Source organism: Dryas octopetala, chromosome 5 (genome assembly GCF_963921425.1).
Source record: "Dryas octopetala chromosome 5, drDryOcto1.1, whole genome shotgun sequence".
Taxonomy (NCBI): Eukaryota; Viridiplantae; Streptophyta; class Magnoliopsida; order Rosales; family Rosaceae; genus Dryas; species Dryas octopetala.
In genome coordinates this window covers 19075122-19098720 of record NC_141370.1, presented here as the reverse complement: position 1 = coordinate 19098720, position 23599 = coordinate 19075122, and the positions used below count along the sequence as shown (strand labels likewise).

Below are 23599 nucleotides of genomic sequence, written 5' to 3'. Positions count from 1 at the left end.
AAACATGATAGGTATTTCTAAAAAAACCACTATTAATCGTGTATTTCTATGACCTAAAGCACATTAGTTTTATAGCTTAACCTTAAAGTTGGTTGATATTTTGGCTCAATTTTCCTAATGTTTATGATTTGCACAAGTTAGATTATCTAATAGGTTAAGATTTGATTCCTTAATGAAACAAAAAAAAAAAAAAAAGTCAAAGTTAGCCGTGAGGTTGGGATGTTTATTCCAAACTCCAAAGTGTTGCATGAGGCATCAGCTCCTTCGGTTTTGAGTCTGCCATTGTAACTTTCTTAATTTCAATGTCGATGTTCCTTCATACTTTGTTTGTACCGATTGCCTTGGGCTTTGAGTGGGCTGGTTGTCGTGAAGGTCTGTTACTTTGTTGGGCTTCAAATTCTGAGCCCTTCTTGCCTTTGATGAGCGAAATCAACATTTTGCAAAGCATGCATGGCAACCATGTTTGCGTATGATGATCAGACATGCCATGAAATTATCAAATCAATTAGACAACAAATTTGTTGTAAACTCCAGCATTCAAAGCGTTTAGTATCCTTTCTAAAAACTGTTTCTTGATATCATCTATAGTTTGCTCCATCTGGTAGTCTTCTCTATTCATGCAGATATACTGAAATTATTACTCATGTTATACTGTAGATATTGTTATCAAGTCAATTTACACATTACATAAAAATTCTAAGCTCGTAAAATTGAAGTACAAGAGTCTTGAGGATCCAATTGCAAAATAGAGGTGTCCCCATGAAGCTTGCAAATGCTCAGCAGTGTTCTCCATAACATTATCATCAACTTGGCTTGACCTCTCTATATAGAATAGGAAAATACTAAGGAGACTATCTCTTTGTATCATCTAGTATATCATCTCTATAATAGAGATGAGATCCATAAGGTACACTAAATGGTACAAAGAGATGGTCTCCCTAGCATTATCCATTGTATTAGTAGGTCACACTTCTATTAGAAAGATGATACACTAAATGGTACAAAAAAATAGTCTCCCTAACACTACCCTATAGAATATATCCACCGTATATAAGTAATACATGATGCTCCAATTGTTGTTCTAAACCATATATAGCCACTAAGCATTGTCTGGCACTGTCCATAAGCTGCAATTAATAGTTGCATTCCAATTTGATTTCAAGACACAACATCTCATCGATCAAACACACACACACAATTGAGAAGCTCCAAAGTCCAAACGTACATCTTCACATTTACCATACATATCCAGAATGACATTTGCTACACATACATTTGATCTGAACTGAAACTACTTTTTAACCACGTACGTACGTACTATTAATCCTTGTAGTTGAAGCCTTACCAAATTCCCTACAAGTCCTAATTTGTTCATCAAATCAAAATTCAAAATTAATTCAAAGCCTTACACATCTTGTTTATACCACACCCAAAATGGGTCATCGCCCATGTGATTTGTTTTCAAGTTTCAAAGAAAGCTTTGTTGTGGGGCCTTAAAATATTGCTAAAGTCAACACTTGCTGCACTCTTTAAGTTGAGTGTCAACAATTGTTGAAATGAAAGGAAAGTCTCGGCTGGACATGGTTTGATATCTCTCGGCGGAAAATATTTACAAGTGACTCGTCGAAAGTTTATCCTTATCACCGATAGTTGTTCACTATTTAAAGTCACTCACTAACAGTTAGTTGTCTAGTAACTTTTAAAAAGTAAATCATTTTCAGCTATAATAAAAAAAATGGTGAATATAAAAAAAAAAGATAAGGCAGTTGAAAGAAAACAATCAAACCCCTAACATAACCCTAAAAAACTCACGCGATGTACAATCAACCAGCAACCTTTTTGCTCACAAATTCAGTCTATCAACTTTTATTTCTCAAATATGTCCTTAGTTTCATTTGTCTAGTTTTTCAAACTTCTTTTAGTTGTATTTTCATATATTTATGCAATTTCCTTGTGCTTTGGGTATTTCAAGAATTCCTTTTGTCCTTTGAATTTATTTTAAATGATATTTTCTGTCAAGCTCTCTTTTAAATTTATGTTACTCTTTTATTTACATTTTGGTTGTTCATTCTCAAAGTTCTAGGCTATCTAGGCAAGAAAAGAACCTTGATAGATTTTTCTCGTTCATTTTCTATCTCTCAATCCTTTTTTAGAAGTTAGATTTAATTTGACGCATTTAATTTAATTTCTAATTTTTTCATTTTAATTTATATTTTTCTAATCGGTTACCTCAAGCCGATTAGTGACACGCCCGCATTTACTCCAAAGGTCTGAAACCTCGCCGTCAACCCACGACGAGGTGTTGTTGCATAGATATCGACCCTCTATGTGGCCGTTGCATTTTTTGTACTTCAACATATCTCAAGCATATATATATAGTTTGTCTCTATTGCAAAAAAACTTGGGTTAAATGGTCATATCACATCATCATATCAAACAATCGTTATTAAAATATTAGGGAGACTTAAAATTTAGTCTATTTTATGAGTCTTTCTTAGACTAAAACCGGTAATGATTTAGAGTTTTTAATAAAGTTCTTTTATTTTTATTTTTTAATGGCTTTATGTTAGGTTTTAACTCCGAAATTTTGGGCTCCACCTAAAATGTAGCCTCTACAAAACCCACTCTACACCCTAGAAGGGGAAATACCCTTCAAATCAAGGAACAACTTTATTATGAATTAAAATGATTTTTTTTTTTAATAAATTAAAAGGACTTTATTATGAATTAAAAAAATTTCTTATAAATTAAAGAACTTTATTATAAATTAAAATAATTTTCTTATAAATTTTAAAACATCTCCGGTCTCCATCTAAAAATTGTTTTTCTAAAGAACCCTAGTCTAATTATCTTTTAATATTATACCCTAAAATATAAGCCTTTTGTCCATCCATATTATAATCCGTGAATTAATTATAGCACGTGACAGTTTCATACATAATATAAATGAACGTTATTAATATTATACCCTAAAGTATAAACTTTTGGTCTACCCATAATATAATAGGAACAATTTTATACACATTAAAATTTTCCTATTGATGACAACATGAGAGAAATGATTGAAATGACGGACTATCTTTTTTTTTTTTTTCTTTGTAATTGAGAGTGTCATGTTTCAACTTTTGTACACCAAATTAATTTATTGGACCGGTCAAAGACAGACAATTCACTCCGGGCCTAGGAGATTCACAAGAAATTTTACCTCACTTACTACTTAGCTCCAAAAGTCGAACTGCCTGATTTTTATTACATTAGAAATAATCAACATCATTCTTAATTCTAACTTATTATTCCATTCATTTTCACTACCCCAACGGCAAAATGATTGCCATTGCGTAGCGTCTATACATGGGCCAAGAAGTCCAGGCCTAGGCCGATGGCAGTAGCCCAAAAATTTAAGTAAAAAAAAAAAAAAACCAGTCTTGTTTCTAAGGACAAGATGGTAAAAGACCAGAAACAAAATTAGCGCATTGTACGTTGGAAAGGTCCGTGATGTTTTCCTTCCCTCCTCTGACTCCAAAGTGCTAAATCCCAAATGCTACGAACCCTAGCTGCCAGCTAATAATATCTTCAACAAAAGCTCGTACCTTTCCACACCAGATCTCATTTCCCAACGTGGTATATGCTTATTCTTCTTTTACATTTTGTCCTTCAATTCTCATCACTCTGATTTTTTTTTTTTTTATCGAGTCTTTTCCCACAACTTGCTTGTCGAAATGTCTGTGATTTTGTGTGAGTATTGCTGCAAAATTTGTGGTCTTTTTGTGTTTATGCATTCTGGGCTATTGTAGAAGCCAACCTATAAGGGTCATTGTTGGTGTTCATTTGAATGTGATAAACCCAATTGGCAACCTGCATTCCCCATTGTCATTTGGTATACTTTTACTTGCGCCTGTGTCCTGCTTTGCACAAGTTTGAATGTATTTGAACTAAAAGCACCCAGTGTTTTATTAGTATACAAGCAATGCATGATCCTACTGAAAATGATGAAATACTTGCACCCTTTACTTGATAATGCATTTTCCAAGTGTTTTGACAATGCCCATTATTAATTCTTAAGTCTGACTTTTATCAGCTTTCGGTGTATCCATCTTCGAAACTGAAGTATGTATGTTGTTTTGCAGCTGTACACATATCTCTGCTTTTCAAGATTGCCAATTGTAGGGGGAGAATCATAGAATGGACCTGCCTACACGCTCTCACGCACGTACGCACTGACAAATTTTGTGGCCTGCAATACAATTGTGTCATTTCTCAATGAGAGGAGACTTCTGAAAGGATATATATGAGGATTAGGACTGCAAGTTAGAGTTGTAAGTGGTCCTAATTGAAGGGAAGGGATGCAAATCTTGTGGATTGTGGATTACGCATGTATCAGAACCTTAGCTGGTTTGTTCGTCTAACCAGTAAGTCTTCTGCAAAAAGGTTGCCGGATGCCAAGCCTCAGCCGGCTAAGGTTAAGCCGGTTACTATGTTGGACGCTGCTCAAGAGATTGCTATTTACATTCACAGATTTCACAATCTTGACCTCTTCCAGCAAGGGTATTTGCATGTCGATTATTTGTTTATCATGAACTTGGTTGTGTTTGTTTTCCTTTATGCATATGTTTTTCTGTTTTGCTCGCCACTGTCCCTTAGTTAAATTTATGGGAATTTTTTAATTTCTTTTATTTGTTCAGATGGTACCGAATTAAGATTACCATGAGATGGGAGGACAGTGAGTACACTTCTGTTGGAACTCCAGCCAGAGTCGTTCAATATGAAGGTACTTTCCTTAGATTTAGTATGGTTGCTTTCTTCTTCTGTTTGTTTACACATCTTGTTTTTTATTTTTTTTTTTCCTTTATGGATCAAACTTATAGAAACGTTAGTTACTGTTTTAGTAAAAAATAAATTGATAAGTATATTTGAAATACCTTGCTTGTAAGTATATAATTTGAACATAGCTACTTTAGAGAGGCACGTATATAGGATTGGGCAGTGGCTTTGTTGGTATGAGTTTTTGTTAAGTTGCTTACTGATTAATCCGATTTCCAATTCAGTATAAATTAACAAATCTTACATTGTTATGATGCAATCATGGTTGTTTTTAAATAAAAGTTGAAACCTAGGTCATATTATATCATAATTTGCCTTTGAATTTTTGGCATGTCTATTTTGTAGTGAATTAACACCCCCTGTGATCTTGTCCTTGATGTATTCTAGAGTTAAAACAGATATAGCAAACAACACACAATATGGCAGCAAAAGTAAACACAAAGAACACCAAGATTTGTTATCGAGGTTCGGCTAACTTTGCCTACGTCCCCGTGTGATCCTTAGAGAATTACAGCTGCACTATGTATAGAATAAGAGTACAAGAACTTATTGAAACCCTAGACTACCCAACTCGCAGCCGCACTCTTCTCTCTTGCACAAATAGCTCTCTTGTGTTTTTCCCTCTTGAAAAACCCTTCCCTTGAAGTCACTCACCCTTGAGTCTCTAACCCGAGTCTCCCTTTGAGTTTCTTCCCTAGAAGTCTCTAGCTATATATTTTTTTTATTTATGAGACTTGCAGCAGCCTATTTATAGAGCATAGACTTACCTCTTACAATATGGATTCCTAATCCTAATAGAATTAGGTAATCTACCTATTAGCTAATTCTATTCCCTTGTACACAAGGAAAACCCTTTAGAACTCCTTCCCACACTAGGAAAGTCTTGTGCAAGTCCTATTTGTCTTCCAAAATTGTACCCCACTAGGAAAACAACAAACTACCCCACTGCCCAGTTTCCCTACTGCTCTTGGCCAGAACTGTAGCTTCCTCCAGAAATTTCCGACGAGACAAAACCACAACAATCTCCACCTTGGCGAGTCGGAACCAAAGCCATGAATGTTGTACCTTCGAGATATTCTCTAGTCTTGAAGTAACCTCGAACAAACCTCCAAAACCCCTTCACATTGGCAAAAAACCTATTGGCTCAATGCACCTTAAGTGAGAAGGTGCTCCACCTCAATCAACTAACTTTGAAGATTGAGCAAGCTCAACCCGAGCTTGTACCTTCGAATCTTAATTGCAGCCTCAAGATTCTCTTCGCCTTTTGTTCCATAAACCCATTCATAGCCAACGTTCTCCTTGGATTTAGGAACTAACTTCCAACTGAAGTTCCTTTGTAGAGACAACCTAGCACACCTCCGACGTTCCCATTCCTTACTCTCACAAGCCCCCTTGAATGTAGCCGGATTTCCCTTACTAACACCATAGTAACCTCTGTCCTTTTCCCACCAAAACTTATGAGTTAGCTTGATGGTACTTTTGGGCTTGGACTGCCTTGTGCTCTTTTTCTCCACCTGTTCTTGAACCTTTGTTGATTGTTGTTGCTGCCCAAACTCTTCAACCCTTGTGTTATGCTCCACCAGCTCAGAGTTGGCCTTCTCTTGAACTGGATTTACCTTCATAACTACCTTGATTGCCTTTATGGTTGCATCTTCCTTAACAACAATCAAACCTTCCTCATCTTTATTGACTTCCCTTGCTGCATCCTTGAAGTCAATCTTTGATGAATAACTAACCAAGCAACAATCATGATTTGTTGCTTCTTCTTCCTTAGCCGTAGCACTTATTTGATGAGACTCTTCCTTTGTGAGATGATGCCCTTGCTCTCCCTTGTTACAATGCTCCATGAGCTCAACATCCAAGCTCTCTTTGGTAGACGCAGCTGCTCCACCTATCACTGTAACCCCGGAAAGCTTGTAGAGATTATTAGATTGCACAACTCCCTTCAGGATCACACTTAATCCTTTTGAGACTTGGAGCTTCCCTGCTCTAGACTTGAATGCATACCCATTCTTCTCTAGAGTTCCAAGAGAGATAAGATTTCTTTTCAATGTAGGAATATATCGCACATTCCCAAGCAACCTAACAATTCCATCTTGCATCTTCACCTTGACTGTGCCGACGCCATGAATCTTGCACACAGAGTTATCCCCCAACAAAACTTTGCCCTTACTAGATTCCTCATATGTATGAAACCACTCCTTGTTTGCACACATATGAAAACTACATCCGGAGTCCAAATACCAAGCATGTGGAGTAGAATTACCTGAAGATACCACCAAAAGCTCCCCATCGTCGACCACGACGTTACTTGAGTTTTCATCCCTTTTCTTCTTCTTCTCCAGCCATATCTAGCAATCCCTTTTCCAGTGGTCTAGTGAACCACACTCGAAGCAACCACCTTCTTCATCGGAATCATTGGACTTCCCCTTTTTGCTAGATCTGCCCCTCCTTTCCTTCCCTCGACTCTTCTCCTTGTCCTTAGCGTAAAGGCCTTGTGATGACTGAGTGCCTTCAGTTAAATCATCTAACTTTGCATATGATTGGAGCGCTTGCACCACGTCATCAAGCTTTAGAGTCTCCTTTCCAAACATCAAAGTTGTTCGGAAGTGCTTGAAAGAAGATGGCAGGGATCTCAGCAAGATGATAGCCTTATCATCATCCTTGTAAACTTCTTCGACCTTGTCGAGATTAGCTATGCAATGCTGAAATTTGCATACATGATCCGCTACATCTCCACCTTCTTCTAGTCGAAGCTCGAAGAGTTCATCCTTCAAGAAGAGTTTATTGGACACCGTCTTGCCCATATAAACACTCTCTAACTTGTCCCATGCTTCATCGCCTCTGTGATGTGAGACCTCACGGATCTTGTGAGGTGGATCTCTATTGAACTCTTGGCCTTCTTGAGAACCTTGTTCCATGTTCCTTCTGACGTGGTTGTCGGCTTCTCACCAAGAAGTGCATCATCCAGATCCTGCTGCACCAGCACGTTCTTCATCATCCGTTGCCAATCTGTAAAATCATCCTTGCCATCATATGGCTTCAAAGCAGGCCTTAAATCCCCTAAGTCCATACTTCGACCTCCTCTAGACATCGCGGACACCTATTACCAACCTGGCTCTGATACCAATTGTAGTGAATTAACACCCCCTGTGATCTTGTCCTTGATGTATTCTAGAGTTAAAACAGATATAGCAAACAACACACAATATGGCAGCAAAAGTAAACACAAAGAACACCAAGATTTGTTATCGAGGTTCGGCTAACTTTGCCTACGTCCCCGTGTGATCCTTAGAGAATTACAGCTGCACTATGTATAGAATAAGAGTACAAGAACTTATTGAAACCCTAGACTACCCAACTCGCAGCCGCACTCTTCTCTCTTGCACAAATAGCTCTCTTGTGTTTTTCCCTCTTGAAAAACCCTTCCCTTGAAGTCACTCACCCGAGTCTCCCTTTGAGTTTCTTCCCTAGAAGTCTCTAGCTATATATTTTTTTTATTTATGAGACTTGCAGCAGCCTATTTATAGAGCATAGACTTACCTCTTACAATATGGATTCCTAATCCTAATAGAATTAGGTAATCTACCTATTAGCTAATTCTATTCCCTTGTACACAAGGAAAACCCTTTAGAACTCCTTCCCACACTAGGAAAGTCTTGTGCAAGTCCTATTTGTCTTCCAAAATTGTACCCCACTAGGAAAACAACAAACTACCCCACTGCCCAGTTTCCCTACTGCTCTTGGCCAGAACTGTAGCTTCCTCCAGAAATTTCCGACGAGACAAAACCACAACATATTTTATATCAAAAATACACATTCATCAGTCAATAGCTTCTCCTTTTGAATTTATCTGAATTTATTACAAGTTGGTTGTTATTTTTCAAGAGAAGTGATATTTTCTTAAAATATAAAGTTTAGGAGCTATTTTTCATTGCTTGTCTTATTGTAGGTTTTGTTTTGGTATATATGCAAAATGATTGACAGTGTAGAGTCAAAACTTTACATTCTTGTCATAGAAGTAGAGTCAAAACTTTAAATGACCTACCTGGGTTTAGCTATCATTGTCAACAGATCAATGTAGCTTATCCTTTTGGTTTTGGAAACAATCCTTGACATACAAAATTAAAAATAAAAAAGGAAAAGGAAAAGGAAAGAAAGAAGATTCCGCTATTATTTTTTTTTTTCCTTGACATACAGACCATTCTGCGGACTGCTTTTTACTACTGCCCACCCTTGTGGGGAAGTTATTCATAATATTTGCATCATTAACCGGTTTTTATATTATTGTTATTTAGGCACAGAGATACATTTTGCTTTACAGATGCTCTTTTCATAAACTTAGAGGCTAGAGCTTAGAAATAGTTAAATTGTTTGACTTGCAGCTCCTGATCTGGGTTCCGATGATGCATATGGCGTATGGAGGATTGATGATACAGACAACAGCTTCTCAACTCAGCCTTTTCGTATCAAATATGCAAGGCAGGACATCTTTTTATCGATCATGATATCTTTCAATCTCTCTCTTTCTGGATATGAGGTAACAATCTCTCTCTCTCTCCCTCCCTCCCTCCCTCCCTCCCTCCCTCTCTCTCTATGTGTGTGTATGTGTATGTGCGTACATTTGTGGTTTGCTAAGAAACAAATGGTCTATAAGGAATTTATTTTATGGAAAAAAAGGGAAAAAAATTTCCTGTTTTGCAAAAGAAATTAGCTTATTTTTAGAAAGATATCTTTGTTGGTTATTATTTATTATAAGTTGGGTTTTTTTTTTTTTTGGGTCCAGTAGAATGTAGAAATGTTGATATAAAGTCTTGATGTTAAAAGGGTATGTACTTTTCAGGGTCTATCCTCATCTTCTGTTATTTTGAAGTTTGAGCTTATGCATTCCCCCATATTGGGAAATAGGTGAGTTGACATGATTCATTTTTTTCTTTTCTTACATGCTTAAATTTGCGAATTGAAATTGGAGTCAGTGATTGTGTTGTATAAATTGCAGGTCTGACTTGCAGGCTTCTCTGGATGCTAGCCCTGCCGCTGTCCATGAATTCCGAATTCCTCCTAAAGCTCTTTTGGGTTTGCATTCATATTGCCCTGTTCATTTTGATGCATTCCATGCGGTGCTTGTTGATGTTAGTGTACACATCAGTCTACTGAAAGCTGGCTCTTACACACCCCGAAAGAAGGTACCCAGGTTTGTCACATATTCTAGTCCCTAAAGTAGTTTGACATTCCATTTTAATTTTCATTTGGGAGATATTAGTAGTTTTTTTGTTATATTGAGAACTAATTCTTGTGGACAACTCATTTGTTATGCTGATCCGATGATTTGAATTATTTCAGTGATCCTTGCATTGCTGAAGATGGTGGAGAAAGTTTTTCTCGGTCAAATCAAGTATGTTGTTACACATAAAATTCTACTTGATCTTATTTCTGGCCGTTGGAAAGCTTGACATTATTCACTTTTGAATGTTTGATCTTTGTGTAACAGTGTATTTTTGTGTGTTTGACATCTGTGCTTCTCTTTTTTTTTTTTTTGGTTCTCTCTTGTACTTTATGATGACAATATGTGATTTCCATCAATATGCTGTGCATACACATGTGCATTCCAAGGGCCTTCACATAATACCAGGACACCCAAACATCAGGCTATTGTCCACATGTATGCACACATTATGTTCTGCATGATTGCCTGCCCCATGCATGTGCTTTGGTGTATGCGTTGCAGGTTTCATTAGGGATGTATCAGATCCCTTTAACCAAAATATCTTTCTTGAGTCCCTAAAAATAGGGAAAAACTTGGAAGTTTAAATCTTACATTGAGAAATTCATTGAAAATAAAGGGTGCTAAGTATATCTAAAACATAGAAGTGTAGTATCACACTGCATATGAAATTAAAAATATAATTTATTTTTTTTAATTTTCTATGCTTTTGGATTGTAACTAACGTGTCTCTGGGCATATTGCTCACATATCTGTATTTAACATGCATATGAAGAGTTTTGAGTATCCTTATTAGCTTGTGATTCTTAAGTTCTTGGTTATTAATATGGTTGAACTTGTAAATTTATTTATTTGTTAATATTAATCTATGATTTATATTTTATTTTCTACTCTCTTTGAAACTATTCTATCATGTACTAAAAGTTGAGTTTTTGTGATTGACTAGGCATCAGGGCAGGTGGATTCTGCAGATGTGAATGACATCATGCTTGTTAAATCATTGCTAGCTGCTCGTGACATACTTATTGAAGAGCTCCAGCAACTTAGCAAGGCTATTGGCCAAGCAGTTGATTCAACTGATTTTATATCTAAAATGGATAACATAAAGTTTGATTCTTTGCTGCAAGAAAATTGGGTTGCAGCAGATGACAAAGTTTCAGGACAAGGCAAGCCACAAAATGGTCTTGAGGTCCTTACTTAATTCATGCAGCATAATGTGCTTATCTTTATTTTGAAATTTCTATGGTTTAAGGTTAGTGTTTTTACTTAAATTTTGTCTATTGTTCTTATTAGAAAGAAAATGGGACGTTAGACTTTGGATCAAGGGCTGCCCTGCTGGATTCTTATCATCTTTTAGGCGACCAAGTGCTATATTTATGGAACACTTTTTTGAAATTCCACAGGTTTGCTTTTATTTGATATTGATACAGCTTTCTTTTCTGTTTGATATATATGTATATGTATGTACACACACACACACACACATATATATAGAGAGAGAGAGAGAGAGTAATAGTAAGTTCCAAGAGAACCTGGAGACAAAAGTTATTCAACAACAAACATATGGCAATTTCATCAATTTGTTTTTATTGTCATCATCACAACCTGGAGACAGAAGTTATTTAACATCAACCACAACAGCAATTTCATCAATCTTGTTTTTTAAATGTCATCAAGAAATAATTCGTGCATATGAGATGCAATTCAGGATACACAAGATCAAGTAAGTTGCTCCTTAGGTGCCATATGCTCGGAATAGGGTACATATATTTTTCTAGGAGGTCCTGAGTTCCTTATAAGCTTTTGAGTAGAAAATGCTTGGGATCTCCTTCAATATGGATTTGATTAATTTTCAATTTGTGCCCACAATAAATAAAAGGAAGAGTAGCTCTGATTTAGTTTCCAGGTCATCTTTTCTTTTTTTGTATGGTGATATTTATTCATTACAGATTTAACAAAACAAAGATACTGGAATACTTGCGTGACACATGGATGAAGGATAGAAAAGCTGAATGGTCAATATGGATGGTTTACTCTAAGGTTGAGATGCCTCAAAAATTTTTAAATTATGGGGGTGATGAGTCTTCCCACAGTGGTGGCCATAAAAGAGTTTCAAGTGTGTGGAGATTAACTGATGATGTAAGTATTCTTAAATATTCCACATAATTTGTAAAACAACAAAACAATAAGTGCCCAACATGTTTTACGAAATGTCAGAAAGAAAGGGGCTGTTCGACGTAATTTATTTCCACTGTGCATAGTTCAATTATGAGCAAAATATAAATGCTCCAATGCATGTTTTATGGATTCGACTTGTGTTCTGTACAGCCTGCCCAGACTGCTGCTACTCGTGCTGAGCTTCATCGACGAAGTATTGCGCAAATGAAGGTGAGCTATTGCTTTCGGCTGGAGTGCCATATTGTCCGTTCTTCTGTTTGAAATTCATAAATAGGAGTTACTTCACTGCAGATTAACAATCGATCAATTCAAGACATGCATATATTTGGATATCCATCAAGCATTCCTATTGTCATTGTGGAGCGTGTCTTGAATGCACCTAGGCGTACTACTAGTGAAAATTCTTACTTGAGGCATTTGGATGTGATAAATCCTCCTGGCTTACTCAGTGGACCTGGCTCTGAATCCTTAAACAAGCAGTCTGGCTTTAACACACCAAAGAAAGGCCGTGTTTTAAAGATTGTCGTCTTTGTGCATGGGTTTCAGGCAAGTTTTGCTCTCTTACAGCTTCCCTTAATTTTTTATATTTCATTATTTTTTCTGTTCTTTCCTCACCCCCTCCCAATGTCTTCATTGTGTAAACAGTCCCTATGACTGGATTTTTTTTCTTACTTTTTTAAATAAAAACTTTAATGATTTTCAATATAATGTGCCAGGGTTTCAGTTTGACTTTAGGTTATTGACGAATTGTATATTTTGCTCCCTAAAGGGACTTAAATGTTACTGAATTATGGATTAAAATATTTTCTTTGTTGATCATTCTTATGCTGAAGTGTACAATTTTTTACCAGTTCAGTTAATGGAACAGCCTATTAAGTATATTCATTTGTGCTTGTGCTTTATACTGCATTGTAATTTAAGATAGATTAGTAGATACTTATTAGAATTCTCACACTGCAGGGGCATCATCTGGATTTACGGCTTATTCGGAATCAATGGCTTTTGATAGATCCCAAGGTAGAGTTTCTAATGTCAGAGGCAAATGAAGACAAAACATCTGGTGACTTCAGAGAAATGGGACAAAGGTTGGCCCAGGAAGTAATTTCTTTCGTTAAGAAGAAAATGGATAAAGTTTCAAGATCTGGAAGCATAGTTGATATTAAGCTTAGCTTTGTGGGACATTCTATTGGAAATGTCATTATAAGAACGGCACTAACAGGTATCAAAGTCTTGTATGTCATGTTTTCTCATTATTTGTAGATGGTATTAGATATTGGCCATTGTTTTTGCAGAAAGCATTATGGAGCCATTCATAAGATACCTGTACATGTATGTTTCTATATCGGGGCCACACTTGGGGTATCTGTACAGTTCAAACTCTTTATTTAACTCTGGGCTGTGGCTTTTGAAGAAGCTCAAGAACACACAGTGCATTCATCAGCTTACTTTCACAGATGATCCAGACCTTCAAAATACGTTCTTTTACCAGCTCTGTAAGGTACTGAAAGAAATATATTATTCAATGATCTTTTTTTCTTTTAATTGATTGTAGCTCAACAACCATGGTGGTTGCCTCATAACTGTTCATGATCTTGGGAAAAGTAATCAAATAATGATATAAATGTAGCTTTTTGCTTGCATTGTGTCAATAATAATATTACATATTCAATTCAGTTATTTGCAGTTCAAAATGAAGGTAAATATGATACTTTTTTCTTTTCAAAAATAACAACAGGGTTTAAGAAAAAATCTTGACAAATGTGATCTGTTTATTTGCAGAAGAAGACACTAGATAATTTCAAGCATATAATCCTGCTATCTTCACCACAGGTATCTCCATCTCTTCACTGGGGCCTTCTGGAAAATAAATTTACTCAATGAAAAAGTTCAACTTACCTAATAGAATTTGTTATGGGTACATCTCTGCTGTTTGACATTAAGTTTAATGTCAGATATGCGGTTGGTCCGTATTGCTCACATGAACCGCTGTGTTTGAACACCTACGAGCACTTAAGAATCCAATGGTTTGTGACTCGTTAATCTAAATACCCATCTGACCTTGTCATCCAGTACTCATTGAATTCGGTCCAACCACTAAGATAATTGAAACCTCCTAGGCGCTCAAAAACCAGTTGCTCATGTGAGCCTATGGACCCTGGTGAAGTGGGACCTTTCAAGCCTTCTTTGTAGTTCATTATGTTTTTCATTTACAATCCAATTTGAATTTGACATGTATTGATTTACAAGGAGGAATTGGTCATTAGGAAAAAGAAAAGGATAAAAAAATTGGATATGTGCCAACTTGTAATTGGCTAGTGATCCAGAATGCAAGGAGCCAAGCATATTTCTTCTAAATATAGTAATTTAAGAGAAAAAAAAAATTTATTCTCTCATGAATGATACTATTGGTTGCTTCAAATATCATTAAATCTAAGTTAATTATTCCAATAGGAAAAGAATTTTTGCTTCAACAATTAGTAATGTTTTTCCCGGTTACCCTTAATGTTATTAATTAATTATGCCTCGCAGGATGGTTATGTTCCCTACCATTCAGCTAGAATAGATATGTGCCAGGCTGCTTCATTGGACTTCTCAAAAAAGGGCAAAGTTTTTCAGGAAATGTTGATTAATTGCTTGGACCAGATACGGGCCGCTCATGCTGAGAATCGAGTGTTCATGCGCTGCGACGTCAACTTTGATACCTCTTCATATGGAAAGAACTTGAACACCTTCATTGGAAGGGCTGCTCATATTGAGTTTTTGGAGTCTGACACGTTTGCAAGATTCATCATGTGGTCTTTCCCAGACCTATTTCGGTAATGGCTGTTGCTAGCAATCCAGCTTCTTCTCTCACCCGTTTTATCTGGGTATCCCCCTCCCTCCAATCAAGGACCAAGTGAGGAGGGTTTTTGGAGGTGGGGTAATGAATGATGGCCACGTCCTTCTGCACATCGAGGATGAGGAATGCTTGAAGACATCGGCCATTGTAAATTATCAGCTTAGAACTCATTTTACGGGTAGAAGTTGTGCCATTTGTTTAGCTGAATGTGAAGTCCTGAAATGCCACAAGCCTTTTGGCCCAGGAAATTTAGTGTGCTTACACGAAGGTTGACAAGCCAGGTTGCTCATAGTGAAAGTTCTAAGATAAATAGTGGTGTAATTTTTGTGTTTTTCCCATTTCTAGGCTAGTTAGATTCTGTGATTATGCTTTTTATCCATCCTGTGAGATGGACCGTGTATTTTAAATCAGACAGTATAGATGGGAAATTGACCTTGAGGTTTTAAGTGTGCAGTAATAAGATTTGGTATAGAGTATTATCATTCTGCCAATATATTTGCTTTATTTGGTTTTTCCAATGAGACTCACAACAGATGAACTTTAAGTTCAAATGATCCAAAACAACACACTAGAGCCTTGGAGTGCTCAAGGCAAAGTTATAAAACGCAATTTTGTCACGGGGTATATGTGCAGGACCTGCAGCTTTCTTAAAAAACAAACCAAGAAATCCGTTGTTGTTTCCGTATTTGAATCAAAATCATAGAGTCTAGCCAATCAAGCCTCCAAAGCAGAAACTTCAACGTAATGTTAACACAGACATTTCATTACTTCCCTTTTTTTCATCAATATCCAAAATTTGATCTTTAATTTGGTACAATAACTAATTTCCCTTTCAATGCTCAAACAACTCCGAGTCTCTGATATATAAGCAAGGAAAAATAAATAAATTCTCTGATAGAGGTTGACTTGGCATTCTAAAAAATAAAAGCTTTCTTGAAATTAATTTTTTTAATTTAATTTAGTAACTTTTTTTATTTAATTAAGTATAAAAGCATAGTATCATCATATTGATAATAGGTACTAAATCAGTATTATCTATATTGCTGAATGCTGGAAGTTTTTCTCACAGACTGATATCTCATTTGGGCTAAAATAAAACATAATTTGAAGGCTTCCTTAAAAAAAAAACAAAACAAAACAGAAGTAGTGTCGATGAATGATTATGCGCAGTAGGCAAATATCGATTTCACGTAGTCTTAGGCTCTTAGCTAATGCTAACTACTATATTTCCCGTTACAGTGATACTCATACTCGTATTTGAATCCAAGAGTCAACCGAATCAAGTCTCCGAAACTTCAACATTATCGGATTTTGTTTTGGTGAGCGACGGTTTCGGGATTTTACGTCTAACATATCAATGCATTCCACAAATCAAATCAATCCATTTGTCAAATACAAATATATACACATTTGATTCCTTTCCAAATTCATCAAAAATTCTTTTACATCCTTATCCAATATCCGATCTTTAATTTGATACAAAAACTAATTCCCGTTCCAACCTCAAAGAGCTCTGATATATAAGCAAGGCAGTGAAAACTTTCACCGAGAAAGAGCAAGACCAATCTTCTTCAACTTCATTTTGGATTGGTGGTGTTGCTGAAAGCAGCAGAGTAGAATCAGTAAGGGTTGGGTTTTGCTTGTTCCAATGGCAGATTACTCTCTCCCCCAGGATTCTTATTTTCTTGGATTTGACTGTTCTACTCAGTAAGTTACAAATCCCTCACTCTTTTACACTGATTTGCCTTTGATTCTCGTCAGAAAATCAGAAATACCCATATCACCAATTCACAATTTTGATTGGTTAATGGTTATGGGGTTGTGGGTAATCATTGTTTTACTGCATTTCATTCACAGTGAAGTTAATTAGGATTATCTGTTCTTCGTATCTTTTTGATATATCTTCAATTCAGTTTTTTTCAAGTCTATGATTAATCATGAGAAAGTAGATTAGATAGGGAATTTGATCCTCTGTAATCTGAATTGGTAAAGCATGATTTTTATTTTATCAATTTATTTTGGTTTCTACTAAGGTCGTTGAAGGCAACTGTGCTAGACTCCAGTCTCAACATTGTTACTACAGAGCTTGTCCAATTTGACACCCAATTGCCCCATTACAAAACCAAAGATGGAGTTTACCGAGACCCCATGGTTGATGGTAGAATTGTTTCACCCACCCTGATGTGGGTGGAAGCTCTAGACCTCGTTCTTAATAAACTTTCCAAATCAAATTTGGATTTTGGGAAAATTACTGCGGTTTCCGGTAGTGGACAGCAACATGGTAGTGTCTATTGGAAGAATGGAAGCTCTTCGATACTATCAACATTGGACGCCGCGAAGCCATTGGTGGATCAGCTCAATGGTGCCTTCTCTGTGAAGGAATCACCAATATGGATGGATAGCAGCACCACAGCACAGTGTAGAGAGTTAGAGAAAGCTGTTGGTGGAGCATTAGAGCTAGCCCAACTTACAGGTTCGCGCGGTTATGAAAGATTCACAGGCCCACAGATTAAGAAGATATTCGAGATACAACCCGAAGTTTATAACAACACCGAGAGGATCTCCCTTGTTAGTTCTTTTATGGCGTCTCTTCTAATTGGAGAATATGCCTGCATTGATGAATCTGATGGTGCTGGGATGAACTTGATGGATATAAAGAAAAGGGCCTGGTCTAAAATACTTTTAGAGGTTTGTCATATTTTGAGAGTAATTCTTCCTGATTCATTTGAATTTCTTCACTACTTTTTGGAGTGTTGCCTCAGCGTCTCATAATTAGTTTACTGTTTTCCGTTTGACTAATTTTCTTGGTGCTTCATGTTTATTGAAGGTCACTTCCCCTGGTCTGGAGGAAAAACTTGGAAAGCTAGCCCCTGCCCATGCAGTTGCTGGTCACATTGCTCCGTATTATGTGGACAGGTTAGTGGCTGTTTGTTAAGGAATACATTGAACATTTGAAACAAGAACGTAATTTACCGTTGTTTGCACAGTCCACTTCTGTACTCTTATGTTTTTCGCTTTTTCTTTTTTTTCGATAAGCATATTTGTACTGTTATGTTATTCTACATTCTAGTATTTTTGTTGCCATTTCGGTAGTATTCTTTTATTTTTCTCTTTTGCTTTTTTGCTTTTTTGTTTTCTATTTGGTAACAGATTAACATAGTACTTGAAATGCTAGAACATGCATGATATGGCTGTGATATGTAAGGTCTACTTATCAAAAAGAAAAGAAAAAAAAGAATCTATGATATAATTTGTGATACAAGAATTTCAATATCAAAGAGTGGGTTATAAAGCCATGTTCTGGCCCTATTGTAAATGTATTCTTACTGTCTGAAAATATTTAGTTAACGTTTAAGAGATTTTAAATATCTCTTTGCAGATTTGGCTTCAACAAGAATTGCTTGGTTATTCAGTGGTCAGGAGACAACCCCAACAGCCTGGCAGGTGCCTTATTTTCTTATATCACTCATTTATGTTGCTAATGTTCCAAATATCCATTGAACTGGTGAATTTTCTTTTAACTCTTTAAGAGTTCTTCTGTTGGCTGCTGTTGCTTTCATTTTGGCTGGAGGTGGTCATATGTTTTAGTTGTTTCTTATCTTCTCATCAGCTGAAAGCATCTTGTACCTGCAGGTTTAACCCTAAGTACCCCAGGGGATCTAGCTATCAGTCTTGGTACAAGTGACACTGTAAGTTGAAATAAAAATTCTTAGGGTTTTCTTGATAGCTTTTCTGTTTTTTGTTCTCTTTATTTAATTAAAGAAGGGACAGGGGAGAGAAATGGGAGAATAGATAGAATTAGAAATGAGAAATGATGACCATTTAAAATGGTATTTCTATGCATTCTTCGTGCTCTTTCCCTTACGTCTCTCTTCTATCTCTCATATTCCTCTCCTCACTCTCCATAATTAAAAGAACAAAGAAAAATGTTACCTAATGGGCCCTTAGTGTAATCCATTGAAATGCCAATTGCCTTATCTTGTAGAGCATAGGGCAAATATGCATTTGTATAGAGGTATTCAGTGTACTTATGATATTACATGTTACAGGAGTCATGACCAGAATCTCAATTGTTTCTTCCTTGTAAATGACTATTCAAGCTACTCTTTCCGCTCACTGCTTTCTTGTGTTACAATTTGTTTGTGCCTATTGCTCAGGTCATCGGGATTACTGATGATCCTCAACCTAGATTGGAAGGACATGTTTTCCCTAATCCTGTTGACACGAAAGGCTACATGGTAATGTTGTGCTACAAGAATGGGTCTCTAATTCGTGAAGGTACTACTATGTGCTCACTGCTGACCCATATTCCTACGGGTTCAAATTGAGATGTATTTTCTAGTTTCCTAGTATGACCTCGATCTTCATTTTAGATTTTCGCAACCTCTATGCGGATGGCAGTTGGGATCAATTCAATGATTTAGTTTCGCCTACATTAACTCTAATTAGTGAGTAATGTCTTGTCTGAACTAATTTCTTTCTGGAATTATTATCATCTGTTCTCTATTTTACATTGTGGTTTCGTTTTAGCTGGACAGTTGGGTTTCTACTACAAGGAGAATGAAATCCTTCCCCCACTTCCAGGTTGGATTATTTTTTTAATTATCTTCTCCATTTATAATTGTAATCTCTTTTAGTGACCGAGGTTGGTCCATACGAACAATACTTGCCTCAGTCCTTGGTTGGAGGAGCCTCCTCCAACCCTCTCTCACAAGAGTATGTCCTTTTTGGTCTTTTCATTCCAAATAAATAAAAAATCAATTCATAAATTGAATGAAATACCAAAAAGGACATGCATCTGTGGGAGGGAGGCAAGTATTGTCCGGTCCATATTTAGTATCTGCTGGCAACTTGCCTTCTTTTATGTGTTGGTTTTCAATCAAAATACTTGTGAAGGCATCTAGCAGTTTCCAGCCTTGTAATTGGAAAAAGACCTAGTTTGACGAAATTGTTGTTTCTGATCTATTTGTTTGGTATGGGCATCAAGTAGGCCGTTACAGAAGAATATGACCAAATGGATTGTGTGCTACCAGGGAGCTTTAACTCTACAGTATTGCTTCCGTTAGTGTTTGCATGTTTGTCTTGTTTTTCTGTTTTGTTTAAGAAGATGGCATATCTAGTTTTCTATAATGCTGGGATATTTATCTGCTTTTTAACTATTTAATTCTATAATTCCATCATAATTGTACGCAACAAATAATGAACTCTAGTTTATGCTTCTAGTTGGTTTTCATCGCTACCAACTTAAAACTTCTACCGGTGAGGTTTTCACCGGTGACACTTTGGAGGGCGTGACTGAACAGGAAGTGGAGATACTTGGTGGACCAACTCATGAGGTCTGTATTTAAAATGTAAATTATACACATAGGTCAATGATATCCTACATGAACTTCCGAAGAAGACTAATTTACTAAATTTCAGTGTCGGGCATTAGTAGATGGCCAGTTCATGTCAATGCGAGGTCATGCAGAAAGAATTGGAATGCCTTTTCCTCCAAAGCGAATAATAGCCACTGGAGGTGCATCCGCAAGTCGCAACATTCTGGGCATAGCAGCTTGTGTTTTTGGATGTGAGGTGTACACAGTTGAAAGACCTGGTAAGCATTGTGTACCTTGCTGTGTTATTTCGTATTTTCTAATTAAGCAGCACCTGAATCAAGTACTAAAGCCACACCTTGCTGTTTAAGCATTGTGTACCTTGCTGTGTTATTCCATTTTGTACATCAGTACTAAAGCCACACCTCAAACAAGTTTTATCTAATGAATCAAATGTGGACACTCTGATATTGATAATAGTATCCTTATTCTTTGCTTGAAATCACTGCAACTTATTCTTTTTTTTGTTTTGCTCCCTTTACAGATTCAGCTTCTCTGGGAGCTGCATTGAGGGCTGCTCATGGTTGGCTATGCAGCCAGAAAGGCAGTTTTGTTCCCTTCTCACACGTATATGAAAATAAGTTGAAGACTTCGCCGACTCTCAAATGCAGACTCGTAGCGACACCGGACATGAGGCAATTTAACATGTATGGGTTGATGACGAAGAAGAGACTTGAAATAGAGAACCGCCTAGTTGAAAAACTGGGACGAATCTAAGATTTCAGTTGCTACTATTATGTGTTCTTAGTCTAACCTTCGGATGCTTTAGAGTTGGGATGGTTGTGTAAGGCACATGTTACTCTAATCCTTTCATAATTTTGGTGTTGGTGATTTAAATAATAATATCCATGGCTGTTTTGAGACTAATAGTTTGGTTTTTAAACTATAATTCTTGAATTGAAACCAAAGCTGTAGAATTGAATTTACAGGTTTTGAAAAACCAGTAAAAAGGATAGAGATAGAGAGCAGTAGCAGCAAACATGATGACATAACATTGAATAAAAACATAGAATAAGAACATAGAACAGTGCAGGCTATGGATATGATGCATACAGGCTATAGAGCACATACATTAGCCACACACCACAATCAGAGAACCATCGATTACAAGGCAAAGCAAAAGCAACAAACACACAAAAGCATGAACCTCCAGAATCAGTAGTCATCTCCTTCATCACCATCATCTCCCTCAGCAGACTCAGCACCAACCTCCTCATAATCCTTCTCCAGAGCAGCAAGATCCTCACGAGCCTCGGAGAACTCTCCTTCCTCCATGCCCTCACCCACATACCAATGCACAAAGGCACGCTTGGCATACATCAAATCAAACTTGTGATCAATGCGAGAAAACACCTCAGCAACACTGGTGGAGTTGGATATCATGCAAACAGCCCTCTGCACCTTAGCAAGGTCGCCGCCCGGAACAACAGTGGGGGGCTGGTAGTTGATCCCGCACTTGAACCCGGTCGGGCACCAGTCCACAAACTGAATGGTACGCTTGGTCTTGATGGTGGCCACGGCCGCGTTCACGTCCTTGGGCACCACGTCTCCTCGGTACATCAAACAGCAGGCCATGTACTTGCCATGGCGGGGATCACATTTGGCCATCATGGACGAAGGCTCGAAGGCACTGTTGGTGATCTCAGCCACCGAGAGCTGCTCGTGGTACGCCTTCTCCGCGGAAATCACTGGAGCGTAGGACGAGAGCATGAAATGGATCCTCGGGTAAGGAACCAGGTTCGTCTGGAACTCAGTCACGTCCACATTCAGAGCTCCATCGAACCTCAAAGACGCCGTCAGCGAAGAAATGACCTGCAATCCAAACAGAAAGAAAACCCCATGAATCAAACCAATCAAACCCAATCAGTATTGGCATGCTCGTAAAAAAAGTGTTTGATCAAATACCTGAGAGACGAGGCGATTGAGATTGGTGTAAGTGGGGCGCTCAATGTCCAGAGAGCGACGGCAGATGTCGTAGATGGCCTCGTTGTCGAGAAGCACGGACACGTCGGTGTGCTCAAGCAGAGAGTGCGTGGAGAGAACACTGTTATAGGGCTCTACAACGGACGTCGAAACCTGAGGCGAAGGATACACAGTGAATCCGAGCTTAGACTTCTTTCCGTAATCAACGGAGAGACGCTCCAGGAGAAGCGAGCCGAGACCCGACCCGGTTCCTCCACCGACAGCATTGAAGACGAGGAAACCCTGGAGACCGGTACAGTTGTCAGCGAGCTTTCGAATGCGGTCGAGGCAGAGATCGACGATCTCTTTGCCGATGGTGTAGTGGCCGCGGGCGAAGTTGTTGGCGGCGTCCTCCTTGCCGCTGATGAGCTGCTCGGGGTGGAAGAGCTGGCGGTAGGTGCCGGTGCGGACCTCGTCGATGACGGTGGGCTCGAGGTCGACGAAGATGGCGCGGGGGACGTGCTTGCCGGCGCCGGTCTCGCTGAAGAAGGTGTTGAAGGCGTCGTCGCCGCGGCCGATGGTCTTGTCGCTCGGCATCTGGCCGTCGGGCTGGATGCCGTGCTCCAGGCAGTAGAGCTCCCAGCAGGCATTGCCCACTTGGATTCCGGCCTGACCGATGTGGATTGAAATGCACTCTCTCATTTTCGGAGCTTGGACTTGTTTTTTGTGCTTTGCGCGAAGAACGGCAATGGCGGCGTTTACCAAGACGCCTCTGATGTTTTGGGTGGTGAATTGCAGGGACTTGGCTGTGCTTTTAAAGCGCACAGATCTAACCACAGTTTACTTGACTGCGGTTAAATTAGGGTTTGCCAGTTCAGCTCAGCTCAGATGGGGAATTCAAAATCATCGGGCCAGCCTGGCGGGCACCAACCAACTGACCGTTTACCCTTTAATTATGGAAATGGGTAATAATTTAGGGGTGTGATCCACTCTTTTATTATGCATCCTTGTCATTTTCGACTGGGTTTTCTAATTATGAATACCAATCAATCTTATTTAATTTCATTATTTCTCTTATATATCGGAAATAAAATTACAAACGTGATCCTCTTTAGAGGTCACAGACCCACAACAAGTTAACAGCTATAAGATATTTTTTGTTCATTAACCAAGAGCATCACAACACCAAGAAAAACAAAAACTAGCAAAATAGGGTAAATTATATTTTTAATCCTTGTACAATTTTAAATAAAACCAATA

General features: G+C 37.8%; 3 protein-coding genes across 4 annotated transcripts; 2 read left to right on the top strand and 1 right to left on the bottom strand.

Moving 5' to 3' along the window:
* Positions 1 to 3494: 3494 nt before the first annotated feature.
* Positions 3495 to 15548, top strand: LOC147285318 (uncharacterized). Of its 2 annotated transcripts, none has more exons than XM_086245145.1 (16): positions 3495 to 3621; positions 4128 to 4545; positions 4683 to 4768; positions 9207 to 9361; positions 9665 to 9729; positions 9821 to 10015; positions 10165 to 10216; positions 10992 to 11211; positions 11339 to 11448; positions 12011 to 12184; positions 12374 to 12433; positions 12515 to 12769; positions 13184 to 13442; positions 13516 to 13721; positions 14003 to 14053; positions 14753 to 15548. In XM_086245145.1, the coding sequence occupies exons 2-16, from the start codon at positions 4373 to 4375 to the stop codon at positions 15041 to 15043; spliced, it is 2352 nt and encodes a 783-aa protein (XP_086101271.1). In that variant the 5' UTR covers positions 3495 to 3621; positions 4128 to 4372; the 3' UTR covers positions 15044 to 15548. The 2 variants fall into 2 exon arrangements, with proteins under 2 accessions (XP_086101271.1, XP_086101270.1); XM_086245144.1 differs by having other exon boundaries at positions 10992 to 11234; positions 11995 to 12184.
* Positions 15549 to 16223: 675 nt separating this feature from the next.
* XK-2 (xylulose kinase-2) lies at positions 16224 to 21457 on the top strand. Its single transcript, XM_086245512.1, has 11 exons — positions 16224 to 16769; positions 17096 to 17750; positions 17890 to 17978; positions 18442 to 18506; positions 18696 to 18751; positions 19220 to 19340; positions 19436 to 19510; positions 19593 to 19646; positions 20286 to 20398; positions 20484 to 20658; positions 20922 to 21457. Exons 1-11 carry the CDS (start codon positions 16711 to 16713, stop codon positions 21152 to 21154), a joined length of 1695 nt encoding a protein of 564 aa, XP_086101638.1. The 5' UTR covers positions 16224 to 16710; the 3' UTR covers positions 21155 to 21457.
* On the bottom strand, positions 21407 to 23134 carry LOC147285316 (tubulin alpha-1 chain-like). The gene is made up of 2 exons (XM_086245513.1): positions 22343 to 23134; positions 21407 to 22249 (listed from the first exon to the last, which is right to left on the bottom strand). Exons 1-2 carry the CDS (start codon positions 23039 to 23041, stop codon positions 21593 to 21595), a joined length of 1356 nt encoding a protein of 451 aa, XP_086101639.1. The 5' UTR covers positions 23042 to 23134; the 3' UTR covers positions 21407 to 21592.
* Positions 23135 to 23599: the final 465 nt, after the last annotated feature.

Coding starts and splice junctions, on each gene's coding strand:
- LOC147285318 (XM_086245144.1), top strand. CDS start 4,373: ATGTATCAGAACCTTAGCTGGTTTGTTCGTCTAACCAGTAAGTCTTCT. Junction 10,217..10,991: donor GTTTTTCTCGGTCAAATCAA/GTATGTTGTTAC, acceptor GTGATTGACTAG/GCATCAGGGCAGGTGGATTC. Junction 14,054..14,752: donor TCCTGCTATCTTCACCACAG/GTATCTCCATCT, acceptor TATGCCTCGCAG/GATGGTTATGTTCCCTACCA.
- XK-2 (XM_086245512.1), top strand. CDS start 16,711: ATGGCAGATTACTCTCTCCCCCAGGATTCTTATTTTCTTGGATTTGAC. Junction 17,979..18,441: donor GCTCCGTATTATGTGGACAG/GTTAGTGGCTGT, acceptor ATCTCTTTGCAG/ATTTGGCTTCAACAAGAATT. Junction 20,659..20,921: donor GTACACAGTTGAAAGACCTG/GTAAGCATTGTG, acceptor CTCCCTTTACAG/ATTCAGCTTCTCTGGGAGCT.
- LOC147285316 (XM_086245513.1), bottom strand. CDS start 23,041: ATGAGAGAGTGCATTTCAATCCACATCGGTCAGGCCGGAATCCAAGTG. Junction 22,250..22,342: donor TCAATCGCCTCGTCTCTCAG/GTATTTGATCAA, acceptor TTTGGATTGCAG/GTCATTTCTTCGCTGACGGC.